Source organism: Tachyglossus aculeatus, chromosome 11 (assembly GCF_015852505.1).
Source record: "Tachyglossus aculeatus isolate mTacAcu1 chromosome 11, mTacAcu1.pri, whole genome shotgun sequence".
In the NCBI taxonomy this organism is placed as follows: Eukaryota; Metazoa; Chordata; class Mammalia; order Monotremata; family Tachyglossidae; genus Tachyglossus; species Tachyglossus aculeatus.
Window position 1 is genome coordinate 25,717,108 of NC_052076.1, and position 15,946 is coordinate 25,733,053.

At 49.5% G+C, this 15,946-nt stretch overlaps 1 protein-coding gene across 2 annotated transcripts in view; it reads left to right on the forward strand.

Moving 5' to 3' along the window:
• GPATCH8 (G-patch domain containing 8) overlaps window positions 1-15,946 on the forward strand; it is a 154,533-nt gene that overhangs the window by 121,801 nt on the left and 16,786 nt on the right. For both annotated transcript variants that reach the window (XM_038753982.1, XM_038753981.1), the window contains exons 4-6: window positions 7,461-7,528; window positions 10,416-10,502; window positions 15,037-15,180. In XM_038753982.1, coding sequence (XP_038609910.1) covers window positions 7,502-7,528; window positions 10,416-10,502; window positions 15,037-15,180 — 258 coding nt within the window. In that variant the 5' untranslated portion in view covers window positions 7,461-7,501. The remainder of the gene's footprint in view (window positions 1-7,460; window positions 7,529-10,415; window positions 10,503-15,036; window positions 15,181-15,946) is intronic.

A 15,946-nucleotide genomic window follows, 5' to 3' on the forward strand; every position in this document is an offset into this window, starting at 1 on the left:
TGAACCCATGACCGCTGACTCCAAAGCCCGGGCTCTCTTCCATTGAGCCACGCTGCTTCCCACGCTGTTGGGTAGGGACTGTCTCTATATGGTGCCAACTTGGACTTCCCAAGCGCTTAGTATAGTGCTCTGCACACAGTGAGCGCTCAATAAATGCGATTGATTGATTGATTAGCTTTCTCTCATCTCCAGAAGCTGCAGGGCATAGTGGATAACGCACAGGCCTTGGTGTCCCTCTAGACTTTAAGCGCGTTGTGATCCGTCAGTTGGTCAATCATATGTATTGGAGCGTTTACCATGTGCAGGGCACTGTACTAAGCACTTCCCTGCCCACAGTGAACCCACAGCCCAGAGAGGGGAGACAGACATCGATAGAAATAAATAAAATTGTGGATATGGACGTGAGCGCGGTGGGACTGGAAATGGGGGTGACGTGGGGGTGAATAAGGGAAGCAAGTCAGGGCAACGCGGGAGGGAGTGTGGGAAGAAGAAAGGAAGTCACGGAAGGCCTCTTGGAGGAGATGGGCCTTCATTCGTTCATTCAATCATATTTATTGAGTGCTTGCTGTGTGCAGAGATACATATCTATCCTATTTATTTATTTTATTTTGTTGGTATGTTTGGTTTTGTTCTCTGTCTCCCCCTTTTAGACTGTGAGCCCACTGTTGGGTAGGGACTGTCTCTATGTGTTGCCAGTTTGTACTCCCAAGCGCTTAGTACCGTGCTCTGCACATAGTAAGCGCTCAATAAATACGATTGATGATGATGATGATTCAATCGTATTTATTGAGCGCTTGCTGTGTGCAGAGATACATATCTATCCTATTTATTTATTTTATTTTGTTGGTATGTTTGGTTTTGTTCTCTGTCTCCCCGTTTTAGACTGTGAGCACACTGTTGGGTAGGGACTGTCTCTGTGTGTTGCCAGTTTGTACTTCCCAAGCGCTTAGTACCGTGCTCTGCACATAGTAAGCGCTCAATAAATACGATTGATGATGATGATGATGATGCAGAGCACTGTACTAAGCGCTTGGGAAGTACAGGTTAGCCTTCAGTGAGGCCTTCAAGGGCAGGGAAATATTGCTGCTGATTCAGTTGTAATGTGGTCTCCCAGGAGGTTAGTACAGTGCTGTGCACTTAGTAAGCGCTCAATAAATACGATTGAATGAATGAATAAATGAATGAATGAATAAATACGATTGGTGCCGGCTTGACCACATGTCGGCTGGGTGACCTTCGGCAAGTCTCTTTACTTTTCTAGGCCTCAGTTACCTCACCTGTGAATTGGAGATTAAGACTCTGAGCCCCTCTTGGGTCGTGGACAGTTTCCAACCTGATTATCTTGTATCTACCCCAGCGCTTAGTACAGTGCCTGGCATATAGTAAGCACTTAACAAGTACCATTAAAAAAAAACACCAAAAAAGCTCTGTTATAATGTACTCTCCCAAGTGCTTAGTACAGTGTTCTGCACATTCATTCATTCGATCGTATTTATTGAGCGCTTACTGTGTGCAGAGCACTGTACTAAGCGCTTGGAAAGTACAAGTCAGCAACATATAGAGACGGTCCCTACCCAGCAACGGGCTCACGGTCTAGAAGGGGGAGACAGACAACAAAACAAGTAGACAGGTGTCGATACCATCAGAATAAATCAAATTATAGCTATATGCACATCATTAGTACAATAAATATAGTAAATATGTACAAGTAAAATAGGGTAATGAATATTCACTCAATCATATTTATTGAGCGCTTCCTGTGTGCAGAGCACTGTACTAAGCGCTTGGGAAGTACAAGATGGCAATATCTAGAGACGGTCCCTACCCAACAGCGGGCTCACAGTCTAGAAGGGGACCACCATTGAGGGGAAGGGGGTGGGCTGGGGGCGATGGGGAGGAGAGGAGGAGGAGAGGAAAAAAGGGAAGCTTAGTGTGGGAAGGCCTCCTGGAGGAGGTGAGCTCTCAGTAGGGCCTTGAAGGGAGGAAGAGAGCTAGCTTGGCGGATGGGCAGAGGGAGCAGGGCATTCCAAGCCAGGGGGAGGATTTGGGCCGGGGGTCGATGGCGGGACAGGCGAGAACGAGGTACGGGGAGGAGGTGAGCGGCGGCAGAGGAGCGGAGGGTGCGGGCTGGGCTGGAGAAGGACAGAAGGGAGGTGAGGTAGGAGGGGGCCAGGGGATGGACAGCCTTGAAGCCCAGGGTGAGGAGTTTCTGCCTGATGCGTAGGTTGATTGGTAGCCACTGGAGATTCTTGTCATTGGGGAAGAGCATTCCGAGGTTTGGATCGGGGCCCCCGCCGTCAGGGATGGCTTGCCGATTGCCCACTTTGGAAGCCGGGGCTCCCGGAGCCCTCAGACAAACGTGCTTGCTCACCAAAGGAGGGATGTGTTTGCCCCAGGATAACTTAAGTCACCCCTTCCTTGCTCCCCCCACTCCCTCGTCGAACGATTTTAGAGGTCAGTGCTGGGAATTGGCCATCAAACCCTCACGGAGGCAATCCCGTGTGGTCCACGGGCTGGCTTCCCAGCAGATGGGATCCCGAGGCAGGGAAAAGTCTTGAGCAGGGAAGAGCCATCATTTCCCCATTTAAGTGGAGAGGAGTCACCTCCGGACGGCCCAGGCAGCAGGGCTGTGGTGTGCGGATTGGCTTTGTCCTCCTCTGTGAGGGTTACCCTCCGACAGGACCACTTGCCATCGCGCTGCCTCTTTCCAGCCAACCGCCACCGCAATTCCCGTTCTCCAAGGAGGGTTGGCTTGGATCGGGATGGAGGAAGGCCGCTGGAACTGGGCAGGGTTCCCAGGGAGCAGAGCAGGCCTCCAAGAGGAGCCCCTAGAAAAGAGTCTGCGTCTGGGGCGGCCAACTTGTACTTCCCAAGCGCTTAGTCCTTCCCAGACTGAGCCCCTTCCTTCCTCTCCCCCTCGTCCCCCTCTCCATCCCCCCCATCTTACCTCCTTCCCTTCCCCACAGCACCTGTATATATGTATATATGTTTGTACATATTTATTACTCGATTTATTTTACTTGTACCTATTCTATTTTATTTTGTTAGTGTGTTTGGTTTTGTTCTCTGTCACCCCCTTCTATCATCATCATCATCATCAATCGTATTTATTGAGCGCTTACTGTGTGCAGAGCACTGTACTAAGCGCTTGGGAAGTACAAATTGGCAACATAGGGAGACAGTCCCTACCCAACAGTGGGCTCACAGCCTAAAAGGGGGAGACAGAGAACAAAACCAAACATACTAACAAAATAAAATAAATAGAATAGATATGTACAAGTTAAATAAATAAATGGAGTAATAAATATGTACAAACATATATACATATGCTTCTAGACTGTGAGCCCGCTTGTTGGGTAGGGACTGTCTCTATATGTTGCCAGCTTGTACTTCCCAAGCGCTTAGTACAGTGCTCTGCACACAGTAAGTGCTCAATAAATACCATTGATTGATTAGTACAGTGCTCTGCACACAGTAAGCGCTCAATAAATACGATTGATTGATTGATTGTAAAATAAGAGAGTAAATTTTATTCCTTCCTGCCTAGACTGTAAGACTTATGAAGGACAGGGACTGCATCCAACCTGATAACCTTTGGACCTACCTCAATGTTTATGGTATTGACACCTATCTACTTGTTTTGTTTTTTTGTCTGCCTCCCTCCTTCTAGACTGTGAGCCCGTTGTTGGGTAGGGACCGTCTCTCTATGTTGCCGACTTGGACTTCCCAAGCACTTAGTACAGTGCTGTGCACACAGTAAGTGCTCAATATACGATTGAATGAATGAATGCTTAGAACAGTGCTGAGCACATAGTAAGCACTTAAATACCATAAAAAACGTATACATTTACTTGTATGTTACTTGCCAGATATTTCATCTTTTAAACTGTGAGCCCACCTTTTAGACTGTGAGCCCACTGTTGGGTAGGGACTGTCTCTATATGTTGCCAATTTGTACTTCCCAAGCGCTTAGTACAGTGCTCTGCACATAGTAAGCGCTCAATAAATACGATTGATGATGATGATGATTTCATCCTGACAGTTGTGCACATCAGTGTTTAGTGCAGTGCTCTGCACACAGTAAGTGTTCTAGACTGTGAGCCCATTGTTGGCCCCCTCCTCCCCCTCTCCATCCCCACCGCCTTACCTCCTTCCCTTCCCCACAGCACCTGTATGTATGTATATATGTTTGTACGTATTTATTACTCTATTTATTTTACTTGTACATATTTATTCTGTTTTATTCTGTTAATATGTTTTATTTTGTTGTCTGGCTCCCCCTTCTAGACTGTGAGCCCACTGTTGGGTAGGGACCGTCTCTATACGTTGCCAAATTGTACTTCCCAAGTGCTTAGTACGGTGCTCTGCACACAGTAAGCGCTCAATAAATACGATTGAATGAATGAATTTCAGCGCTCGGTTGCTCCCCAAACCCCGGGGGAATTTGCGGCCCCGCCAGTTACGTTCTCTGAGGCGGTTTGAGGGGATTTCTCCCCCATTTTTCCCACCCCCTTGAGCCATCCTGTTCCAGTGAGGTGGGTCACTCGCTTCCCGGCTGGGCAACGCCTCACCTTCATGTTGGCTCCTTGCCAAGAGTTCCTTCGCTCTGGTCAGTCGGAAGTGATTGATTGATTGATTGATTTTACTTGTACATATCTATTCTGTTTATTTTATTTTGTTGATGTGTTTTGTTGTCTGTCTCCCCCTTCTAGACTGTGAGCCCACTGTTGGGTAGGGGCCGTCTGTAGATGTTGCCAACTTGTAATAATAATAATAATAATAATAATAATAATAATAATAACGTTGGTATTTGTTAAGCGCTTACTATGTGCCAAGCACTGTTCTAAGCACCGGGCTAGATACACGGTCATCGGGTTGTCCCCTGTGGAGCTCACAGTCTTTATCCCCATTTTACAGATGAGAGAAGTGAAATGACTTGCCCACGGTCACACAGCTGACAAGTGGCGGAGTCGGGGTTAGAACCCACGACCTCTGGCTCCCCAGCCCGGGCTCTACCCACTGAGCCACACTGCTTCGCTACTTCCCAAGCGCTTAGTGCAGTGCTCTGCACACAGTAAGCGCTCAATAAGTATGATTGATTGATTAATTGATTGATTGAAGATGCCGAGCTACTTACGAGACGGTAGCCCGCTTTCCCGGCCGCGACCTAGAGCCCATCGGGGTCCCCCCGCCAGGGAAAGGCAGCCCGTCCCAGACCGGGGGGCCGGGGGAGCGTCTCCCCAGCCCACCCGCCCTCCCTCCGCCCGCTCAAAGCGGCCCCTTTTCCATCCTTATGGTTTCTGCCTAACAAATGGTGTTTCTTTTTTACAGCATTATGATCCTGGACTTGTTGTGGTGATGGTAAACTTAGCAGTGGTAATTTTTTATTTTCAGACTGAATTACTCCTTTTGTCATCAGTGCACCAATATGTTAGGCTTACTTTCTCTGTTGTAGCCTTCATCCTTCTGCTTGGTCTCTTTCATTTTCCTTTCCTTTCTTTATGCACACCTGTCTGATCGTTGTTCATTAAAGGGTAATGCCACGAAGGGTCGTTATTATCTGTCTGTGTGAGAACTGCCCCCCCCCCCCCCCCCGAAAAAAATCAGTTTAAACGTAAAATTCTAATACTGTCCAAGCTCGACTTCCTCCCGCCACCCCGGGCACTAGCATTTCTGCTACTGCAATTTACGAAGAGGGAAATAGATGGGGGAAAATTAAAAAATCTCTGACTGCCGTAGAAGGCAAAAGTGCTGACGCTTTATTTGTAAACAGGGGTTTGCAACGGTAACGGATTGGCACCGAAAATCGATCTTGGGGGTTTCCCCCCTGCACCACAAATTAACAGTTCTCCCCCTCATCACCCCCCCAAAAAAGAAAGAAATTGGGCCAGAGACTCCAATTCAACGATTGACCTTCCTTTCCTGCCAATTATCCCAGTGAGACTCCGTCTTGACCAGTAAATCCCTGACTGAGACGTTATGAAAGTGATACTGCACTTAGGAAGTCGTTTTTATAACCTGTCTTTAATTTGGTCCTTTCGCTAAAGATTGCAGTCACTGCTTATTTATTATACCGTTGGGCGGAAGATGGTAACGTATTTTCCGTTTGAACTGGAAATCTCGGATACAATACCCAGAATAGAGCTGCACTATAGAAACCTCTCTCGTGGTGGGTGGGGGGACGCGGGGTGGGGAGGAGGTTGTGTTTTCGCCTGGCATGACACGCTTACGTGCCCGAAACTGATTTCCCGCCAATCAATTTCCCCGTTTGGGTACCAAAAATCGGGACCGACCTCTCTCTCTCGGTAACCAGGAGGTATTACCCACGCCTTTTTCCTCCCTTTCCGAAGACCTCCTAGAAATGAATCCCATTTTTTTTTCCTCGCATGATGCTTTGGAAATCAAAACACTTAAGATCACCCCCTCCCCGCCCCCCGGCCCCAGGTCGGATCCGGGGCCCGGCGTCGGCCTGACGAAAGCCGGAATCTTTTAGCCCAAAGGTATAATACGTCTGTGTGTGTATACCAGACAGTTGTTCTACACCAGCCTGAGTGTAATGATGAGGGAAGTAAACGTTGTGTCTTTTCACCCGAGGTATACGCCGGATCAGGTAAGTCCTCTTTTCAGTGGGCTTACATCACAACAAACAGCACACGTTGTGATGTAAACAGCTGTGGTAGTACAAAGTGCTTGTCTGCCCCATTTTGCTTTGTTTGGCTGGTTGAGTGACTTCGAGAGACATAAGAAAAAACAATCTCCAGCATAGTCCGATTAGTCGAAAGTCAATTTTCTCCGCAACCAGTCCTTTTCACAGCTTACCGAGCACCGCGGCAAGAGTCGGGGCTCCCGGCCGCCCCCCGGGTGGGTGAGGGAGCGGGGGTCAGTGGGGAACAGCCACCAACCCAGCGCTGAGCTTTCCTTTCGGCGACGGGGCCGCCTCGGGCGTCACCCCCCCGTCTTCATCCCCATTTGACAGATGAGGGAACTGAGGCCCTGCGAAGCGAAGTGAAAGGCAAACGCCGCCTCTGAAACCCCAGGAAACTTCCGGAGGAACGTTGAACCCTCTCTTAACGTGTCACCGAGTCCTAATTGGGGTCTTTCCCGCCCCCAGACTCCTTTTGGCTTTAAGGTTTCCGAGCCGGCCCCCGTGGTGGCTTTGGGCAGGAGGCCCCTTCCCGGTTTTCCGCCTGAAAGTTTGTCTTGGAGCCGGGCGGCGTTTGGTGCGGACCGCCCGGTGGTTGCCGGGCGAGGCCCGGCTCGTGGGCTTAACCCGACAAGCCGGGGGCGGTCGGCGGGGTCGGAGGGATTGGCCGTAAGCTGTGAGAATGGCTCGTGTTTGGTTCACTGTAGCTTTCTGGTCTCTGCGCTCCGAGGCAAGATCTCTAACCACCCAGCCCAGTGTGTCAGTGAGCCGCCGGCTCGGCCGGGCCCCTCGCCTCACCCGTGTGTTCCCGTTCCAGGGAGGACGGACCCCATTCCGATCGTCGTCAAGTATGACGTCATGGGCATGGGCCGCATGGAGATGGAGGTAAGGCCTGCCCTGCCAAGTGCCCCCACTCCCCGGGTCCTGGTGGGAGGGGGGACCCCCCGAGAAATTAGGCAGAGCGATGTTTGACCTCAATTTTTCCCTGGGGTGATTGGCCACCGCGGCCCCAACGAGAAGCAGCGTGGCTCAGTGGAATAATAATAATGATGGCATTTGTTAAGCGCTGACTATGTGCAAAGCACTGTTCTAAGCGCTGGGGAGGGGGATACAGTGTGATCAAGTTGTCCCACGGGGGGCTCACAGTCTTAATCCCCGTTTTTACAGATGAGGTCACTGAGGCTCAGAGAAGTGAAGTGACTTGCCCAAGGTCACCCAGCAGACTTGTGGCGGAGCCGGGATTCGAACCCACGACCTCTGACTCCAAAGCCCGGGCTCTTTCCACTGAGCCACGCTGCTTCTCGTTTAATCAATATGTACAAACATATATCCATATGTACAGGTGCTGTGGGGGAGGGAAGGAGGTAAGCCGGGGTGGGAGGGGATGGAGAGGGAGAGGAAGGAGGGGGCTCAGGTGACTTGCCTAAAGTCACACAGCTGACAATTGACGGAGCCGGGATTTGAACCCATGACCTCTGACTCCAAAACCCGGGCTCTTTCCACTGAGCCACGCTGCTTCTCCTTTCAGCCCGGGCTTTGGAGTCAGAGCTCATGGGTTCAAATCCCGGCTCTACCAATTGTCAGCTGTGTGACTCTGGGCAAGTCACTTCACTTCTCTGGGCCTCAGTTACCTCATCTGGAAAATGGGGATTAAGACCGTGAGCCCCCCGTGGGACAACCCCAGCGCTTAGAACAGTGCTTTGCACATAGTAAGCGCTTAATAAATGCCATCAAAAAAAAAAAAGGCCTCATCGTTCCCGGGTCTACCGGAGAGAGGTGGCTCTAACCTCCGTTTTAAGAGCGTTTTCTTATCCCATCATCTGCCTGAGAGATAGACAGAGTCATTCATCATCATCATCATCATCAATCATATTTTTCGAGTGCTTACTGTGTGCAGAGCACTATGCTAAGCGCTTGGGAAGTCCAAGTCAGCAACATATAGAGACGGTCCCTACCCAACAACGGGCTCACAGTCTAGAAGGGGGGGAGACAACAAAACATGTCTCCATCCCCCCCATCTTACCTCCTTCCCTTCCTCACAGCACCTGTATATATGTATATATGTCTGTACATATTTATTACTCTATTTATTTATTTATTTTACTAGTACATATCTATTCTATTTATTTCACTTTGTTAGTATGTGTGGTTTTGTTCTCTGCCTCCCCCTTTTAGACTGTGAGCCCACTGTTGGGTAGGGACTGCCTCTATACGTTGCCAATTTGTACTTCCCAAGCGCTTAATCCAGTGCTCTGCACACAGTAAGCGCTCAATAAATGCGATCGATTGATTGATGTGGACAGGTGTCAAGTCGTCAGAATAAATAGAAATAAAGTCGAGGTTCTCCCCATCGTCCCCACGCCTCTTCCCACCAGGCTGTGCTCCCCGAGCCCCCCAAAAGCGTTTCCCTCCTGGAACGTGAGGTTCACGGCCCATCGCCCAGGTCAGCTCCCCTGGGCGGTGGGACGGACTGTTGGGCCCGCCGGTCCCTCGGGAGGCAGGACTGTGGGGAGCCACCCCCAGCCCTCCAACGACTTAAGTTCATTCATTTATTCATTCAATCGTATTTATTGAGCGCTTACTGCGTGCAGAGCACTGTACTAAGCGCTTGGGATGTCCAAGTTGGCAACATCTAGAGACGGTCCCTACCCAACAGCGGGCTCACAGTCTAGAAGGGGGAGACAGAGAACGAAACCAAACATATTAACAGAATAAAATAAATAGAATAAATACGCACAAGTAAAATAAATAGAGTAATAAATCCGTACAAACATATATGCATATATACAGGTGCTGTGGGGAAGGGAAGGAGGTAAGGCCGGGGGTGGGGGGGGGGGAATCAATCAATCAGTCGTATTTATTGAGCGCTTACTGTGTGCAGAGCACTGTACTAAGCGCTTGGGATGTCCAAGTTGGCAACATCTAGAGACAGTCCCTACCCAACAGTGGGCTCACAGTCCAGAAGGGAGAGACAGAGAACAAAACCAAACATATTAACAGAATAAAATAAATAGAATAAATTGGCACAAGTAAAATAAATAGAGTAATAAATCCGTACAAACATATATACATATAGACAGGTGCTGTGGGGAAGGGAAGGAGGTAAGGCGGGAGGTGGGGGGGGATCAATCAATCAATCAATTGTATTTATTGAGCGCTTACTGTGTGCAGAGCACTGTACTAAGCGCTTGCGAAGTCCAAGTTGGCAACATGTAGAGACGGTCCCTACCCAACAGTGGGCTCACAGTCTAGAAGGGGGAGACAGAGAACAAAACCAAACATATTAACAAAATAAAATAAATAGAATAGATATGTACAAGTAAAATAAATAGAGTAATGAATATGTATGAATATATATATATATATATAAAAAACACATTTTTTAGACTGTGAGCCCACTGTTGGGTAGGGACTGTCTCTACATGTTGCCAACTTGTACTTCCCAAGCGCCTAGTACAGCGCTCTGCACACAGTAAGCGCTCAATAAATACGATTGATTGATTTAACATATATACATATATACAGGTGCTGTGGGGAAGGGAAGGAGGTAAGGCGGCGGGGGTGGGGGAGGAGGGGGAGAGGAAGGAGGGGGCTCAGTCTGGGATTCAATCGTATTTATTGAGCGCTTACTGTGTACAGAGCACTGGACTAAGCACTGGGGAAGTCCAAGTTGGCAACATCGAGAGACGGCCCCTACCCAACGCGGGCACCTGGGCTGACCAGGGCCTGGCGGCGGAGAGTTTCGAGGCTGACCGCCTTTGTTTCCTTCCAGCTCGATTATGCCGAAGATGCGACGGAGCGGCGGCGGGTCCTGGAAGTGGAGAAGGAAGACACGGAAGAGCTGAGGCAGAAATACAAGGTAGCCGGGCGAAATGCCTGGCCGCATCGGGTCGGGGGGCACGGGCCGAACAGGCGGGGCCTTCCCGTCTTCTCACGTGGGGGGAACAAGCCATCTCCGTCCGTCCGGACCCTCGGCCCGGGGCTGGGTTTCCTCTGCCGTCTCCCCAGGCTTAGGATTTTGCCAGCCCTCTCACCAGGTGCCCTTCACTGATCCTGGAAAAGGGGATTTCCTCTCAGAATCAATCAATCAATCGTATTTATTGAGCACTTACTGTGTGCAGAGCACTGGACTAAGCGCTTGGGAAGTACAAGTTGGCAACAGAAAGCAGGAGTCCATCGTGGTGACTCTCTTAAGGCCCCGTAAAGTCAAAAGATCGCCTCTGAAGAGAAGCAGACAGGTTCAAGGGCCCCGAATGGGGCCTACCTCATCATCATCATCAATCGTATTTATTGAGCGCTTACTGTGTGCAGAGCACTGGACTAAGCGCTTGGGAAGTACAAGTTGGCAACATATAGAGACAGTCCTTACCCAACAGTGGGCTCACAGTCTAAAAGGGGGAGACAGAGAACAAAACCAAGCATACTAATAAAATAAATAGAATAGATATGTACAAGTGAAATAAATAAATAAATAAGTGATAACAAATATGTACAAATATTTATACATATATACAGGTGCTGTGGGGAAGGGAAGGAGGTAAGATGGCGGGGGATGGAGACGGGGGCGAGGGGGAGAGGAAGGAAGGGGCTCAGTCTGGGAAGGCCTCCTGGAGGAGGTGAGCTCTCAGTAGGGCCTTGACCTCAGTAATAATAATAATAATGATGGTATTTGTTAAGCGCTTACTATGTGCAAAGCACTGTTCTAAGCCCTTGGGGGATACAAGGTGATCAGGTTGTCCCACGTGGGGCTCACAATCTTAATCCCCATTTTCCAAATGAGGTAACTGAGGCCCCGAGAAGTGAAGTGACTTGCCCAAAGTCACACAGCTGACAATTGGCGGAGCCGGAATTTGAACCCATGACCTCTGACTCCAAAGCCCGGGCTCTTTCCGCTGAGCCACGCTGCTTCTCAGTGTTCATGACTTTCCAAGAGTGGCCATTCAGAAGCAGTGTGGCTCAGTGGAATAGAGCGCGCGCTTTAGAGTCAGAGGTCATGGGTTCAAATCCCGGCTCTGCCACTTGTCAGCTGTGTGACTTTGGGCAAGTCACTTCACTTCTCGGGGCCTCAGTTCTCTCATCTGGAAAATGGGGATGAAGAGTGTGAGCCCCCCCATGGGACAGCCTGATCACCTTGGAACCTCCCCAGCGCTTAGAACAGTGCTTTGCACATAGTAAGCGCCTGATAAATGCCATCATTGTTATTATTATGTGGGACATGGATTAGATCTAACGTGACTTGCTAGAGTCAGAGGTCATGGGTTCAAATTCCGGTTCTGCCAATTGCTAACTGTGTGACTTTGGGCGAGTCACTTCACTTCTCTGGGCCTCGTTCCCTCATCTGGAAAATGGGGATGAAGACTGTGAGCCCCCCATGGGACAACCTGATCACCTTGTAACCTCCCCAGTGCTTCAAACGGTGCTTTGCACATAATAAGCGCTTAATAAATACCATCATTGTTATTATTATGTGGGACATGGATTAGATATAACGTGACTAGCTTGTATTTATTCCAGCGCTTAGAACAGCACACAGTAAGTGCTAAACAAATACAATTTTTTATTTAATTTTTTTTAAAAAAAAAGCATGGATGGAAGCCGATCCCAGAGCCAAAGGCTCGGGCAGGATTTCCTCCGTCACCTGGAGAATCCCAGTCTGGGAGTGGACGGGGAGGAGGGAGGAAGGTCCTGCCGGGGGGCCGCCTTTGGAGGCAGAGGTCATGGGTTCAAATCCCGGCTCCGCCACTTGTCAGCTGGGCGACTCTGGGCAAGTCACTTCACTTCACTGGGCCGCGGTTACCTCATCTGGAAGATGGGGATTCATTCATTCACTCATGCAATCGTATTTATTGAGCGCTTACTGTGTGCAGAGCACTGGACTAAGCGCTTGGGAAGTCCAAGTTGGCAACATCTAGAGACGGTCCCTACCCAGCAGCGGGCTCACGGTCTAGAAGGGGGAGACAGAGAACAAAACAAAACATATTAACAAAATAAAATAAATAGAATAGATATGTACAAATAAAATAAATAAATGGAGTAATAAATCCGTACAAACATATATACATATATACAGGTGCTGTGGGGAGGGGAAGGAGGCAAGGCGGGTGGGATGGGGAGGGGGAGGAGAGGGAGAGGAAAGAGGGGGCTCACACTGTACTATGTGCTCGGGCGAGTACAATTTGACAACATAACAGATACTCTCCCTGCCCACGATGAGCTTCCAGTCTAGAGGGGGAGACGGATGTGAATAATAATAATAATAACAATGGCATTTATTAAACGCTTATTATGTGCAAAGCACTGTTCTAAGCGCTGGGGAGTTTACAAGGTGATCGGGTTGTCCCACGTGGGGCTCACAGTCTTAATCCCCATTTTACAGATGAGGGAACTGAGGCACAGAGAAGTTAAGTGACCTGCCCAAAGTCACACAGCTGACAAGTGGCGGAGGTGGGATTTGAACCCATGACCTCTGACTCCAAAGCCTGGGCTCTTTCCACTGAGCCACGCTGCTTCCCCAACGTGAATAAGACATGAAGCAGCAAATAAGAGAGAAGCAGCATGGCTCAGCGGAAAGAGCAAGGGCTTTGGAGTCAGAGGTCATGGGTTTGAATCCCACCTCTATAATAACAATAAAAATGGCATTTATTAAGGGCTTACTATGCGCAAAGCACTGCTCTAAGTGCTGGGGCGGTTACAAGGGGATTGACTGTGAGCCCCCCGTGGGACAACCTGCTCACCTCGTAACCTGAACAGCGCTTTGCACACAGTAAGCGCTTAGTAAATGCCACTATCATCCTTATCGTCACCCCCGAGAGACTGCGGGATCTCTACTCTGGAGAGAAAAGCCGGGGGCGATTCTTAAAGTGAAGCCCGCGCCCCAGGCTCCATCTGCCTCCCTTCAAGGCCCTACTGAGAGCTCTCCTCCTCCAGGAGGCCTTCCCAGACTGAGCCCCTTCCTTCCTCTCCCCCTCGTCCCCCTCTCCATCCCCCTCATCTTACCTTCTTCCCTTCCCCCCAGCACCTGTATATATGTCTATATGTTTGTACATATTTATTACTCTATTTATTTATTTTACTTGTACATATCTATTCTATTTATTTTATTTTGTTAGTATGTTTGGTTTTGTTCTCTGTACCCCCCTTTTAGACTGTGAGCCCACTGTTGGGTAGGGACCGTCTCTAGATGGTGCCAACTTGGACTTCCCAAGCGCTTAGTCCAGTGCTGTGCACACAGTAAGCGCTCAGTAAATATGATTGATGATGATGTCCCCCCCTTTTAGACTGTGAGCCCCCTGTTGGGTAGGGACCGTCTCTAGATGTTGCCAACTTCATCATCATCATCAATTGTATTTATTGAGCGCTTACTATGTGCAGAGCACTGTACTAAGCGCTTGGGAAGTACAAATTGGCAACATATAGAGACAGTCCCTACCCAACAGTGGGCTCACAGTCTAAAAGGGGGAGACAGAGAACAAAACCAAACATACTAACAAAATAAAATAAATAGAATAGATATGTACAAATAAAATAAATAAATAAATAGAGTAAAAAATATGTACAAACATATATACATATATACAGGTGCTATGGGGAAGGGAAGGAGGTAAAATGGGGGGGATGTAGAGGGGGACGAGGGGGAGAGGAAGGAAGGGGCTCAGTCTGGGAAGGCCTCCTGGAGGAGGTGAGCTCTCAGCAGGGCCTTGAAGGGAGGAAGAGAGCGAGCTTGGCGGATGGGCAGAGGGAGGGCATTCCAGGCCTGGGGGATGACGTGGGCTGGGGGTCGATGGCGGGACAGGTGAGAGCGAGGTACGGTGAGGAGATCAGCGGCGGAGGAGCGGAGGGTGCGGGCTGGGCAGTAGAAGGAGAGAAGGGAGGTGAGGTAGGAGGGGGCGAGGGGATGGACAGCCTGGAAGCCCGGGGTGAGGAGTTTCTGCCTGATGCGCAGATTGATTGGGAGCCACTGGAGAGTTTTGAGGAGGGGAGTAACATGCCCAGAGCGTTTCTGGACAAAGACAATCCGGGCAGCAGCATGAAGTATGGATTGAAGTGGGGAGAGACAACGAGGATGGGAGATCAGAGAGAAGGCTGATGCAGTAAGAGAGAAGGCTGATGCAACTTGGACTTCCCAAGCGCTTAGTCCAGTGCTCTGCACACAGTAAGCGCTCAATAAATACGATTGATTGATTGATTGATCTGCCCAGTGGTCGGAAGCGGAGCCTCTCCCGGCCTCGATCGGAGCGGCCCGCCAGCCTCCCACGGTGGAGGCTGTCTGAACGCCGGGCCCCTCCGAGCACTGGGCCGGAACGAGAGCCCCGTCCCGCCCGGGATGGGGACCGCCGCTTTCTCACGGAGTTTCTTCAGCTCCCCCCCAACTGACCGTCCTCTTTATCCCCCAGGACTACGTGGACAAAGAGAAGGCCATCGCCAAGGCCCTGGAAGACCTCCGAGCCAACTTCTACTGCGAGCTGTGCGACAAGCAGTACCAGAAGCACCAGGAGTTCGACAACCACATCAACTCGTACGACCACGCACACAAGCAGGTGAGGCGGACAGGCAGGCGGGCGGGCGGCTGCCGGCGCTCTCCCAGCCGGGCCCCGGTTTTGAAGCCGCGTTTCCCCACCCTCTTCGCCCTCCCCGCAACTCGTTCCTTCGGTGCTGCCGGTGGTGTTGCCTTACGGGCAGGGACCCGAGTACCTCTCGCCGAATGATCAGCCCGCCGGCATCAGAGACTATGAGCCCACTGTTGGGTAGGAACTAGGCTAGTTATTTATTTTACTTGTACATATCTATTCTATTCATTTTATTTTGTTAATATGTTTGGTTTTGTTCTCTGTCTCCCCCTTCTATCATCAGTCGTATTTATTGAGCGCTTACTATGTGCAGAGCACTGTACTAAGCGCTTGGAAGTACAAATTGGCAACATATACAGTCCCTACCCAACAGTGGGCTCACAGTCTAAAAGGGGAAGACAGAGAACAAAACCAAACATACTAACAAAATAAAATAAATAGAAGAGATATGTACAAGTAAAATAAATAAATAGAGTAATAAATATGTACAAACATATATACATATATACAGGTGCTGTGGGGACTGTTGGGTAGGGACCGTCTCTATACGTTGCCAACTTGTACTTCCCAAGAGCTTAGTCCAGTGCTCTGCACACAGTAAGCGCTCAATAAATACGATTGATTGATTGGTTAGAAGGGGGATACAGACAACAAAACAAAACATGTGGACAGGTGTCAAGTCGTCAGAATAAAATAATAGCACTATCCATTCATTCATTCAATCGTATTTATTGAG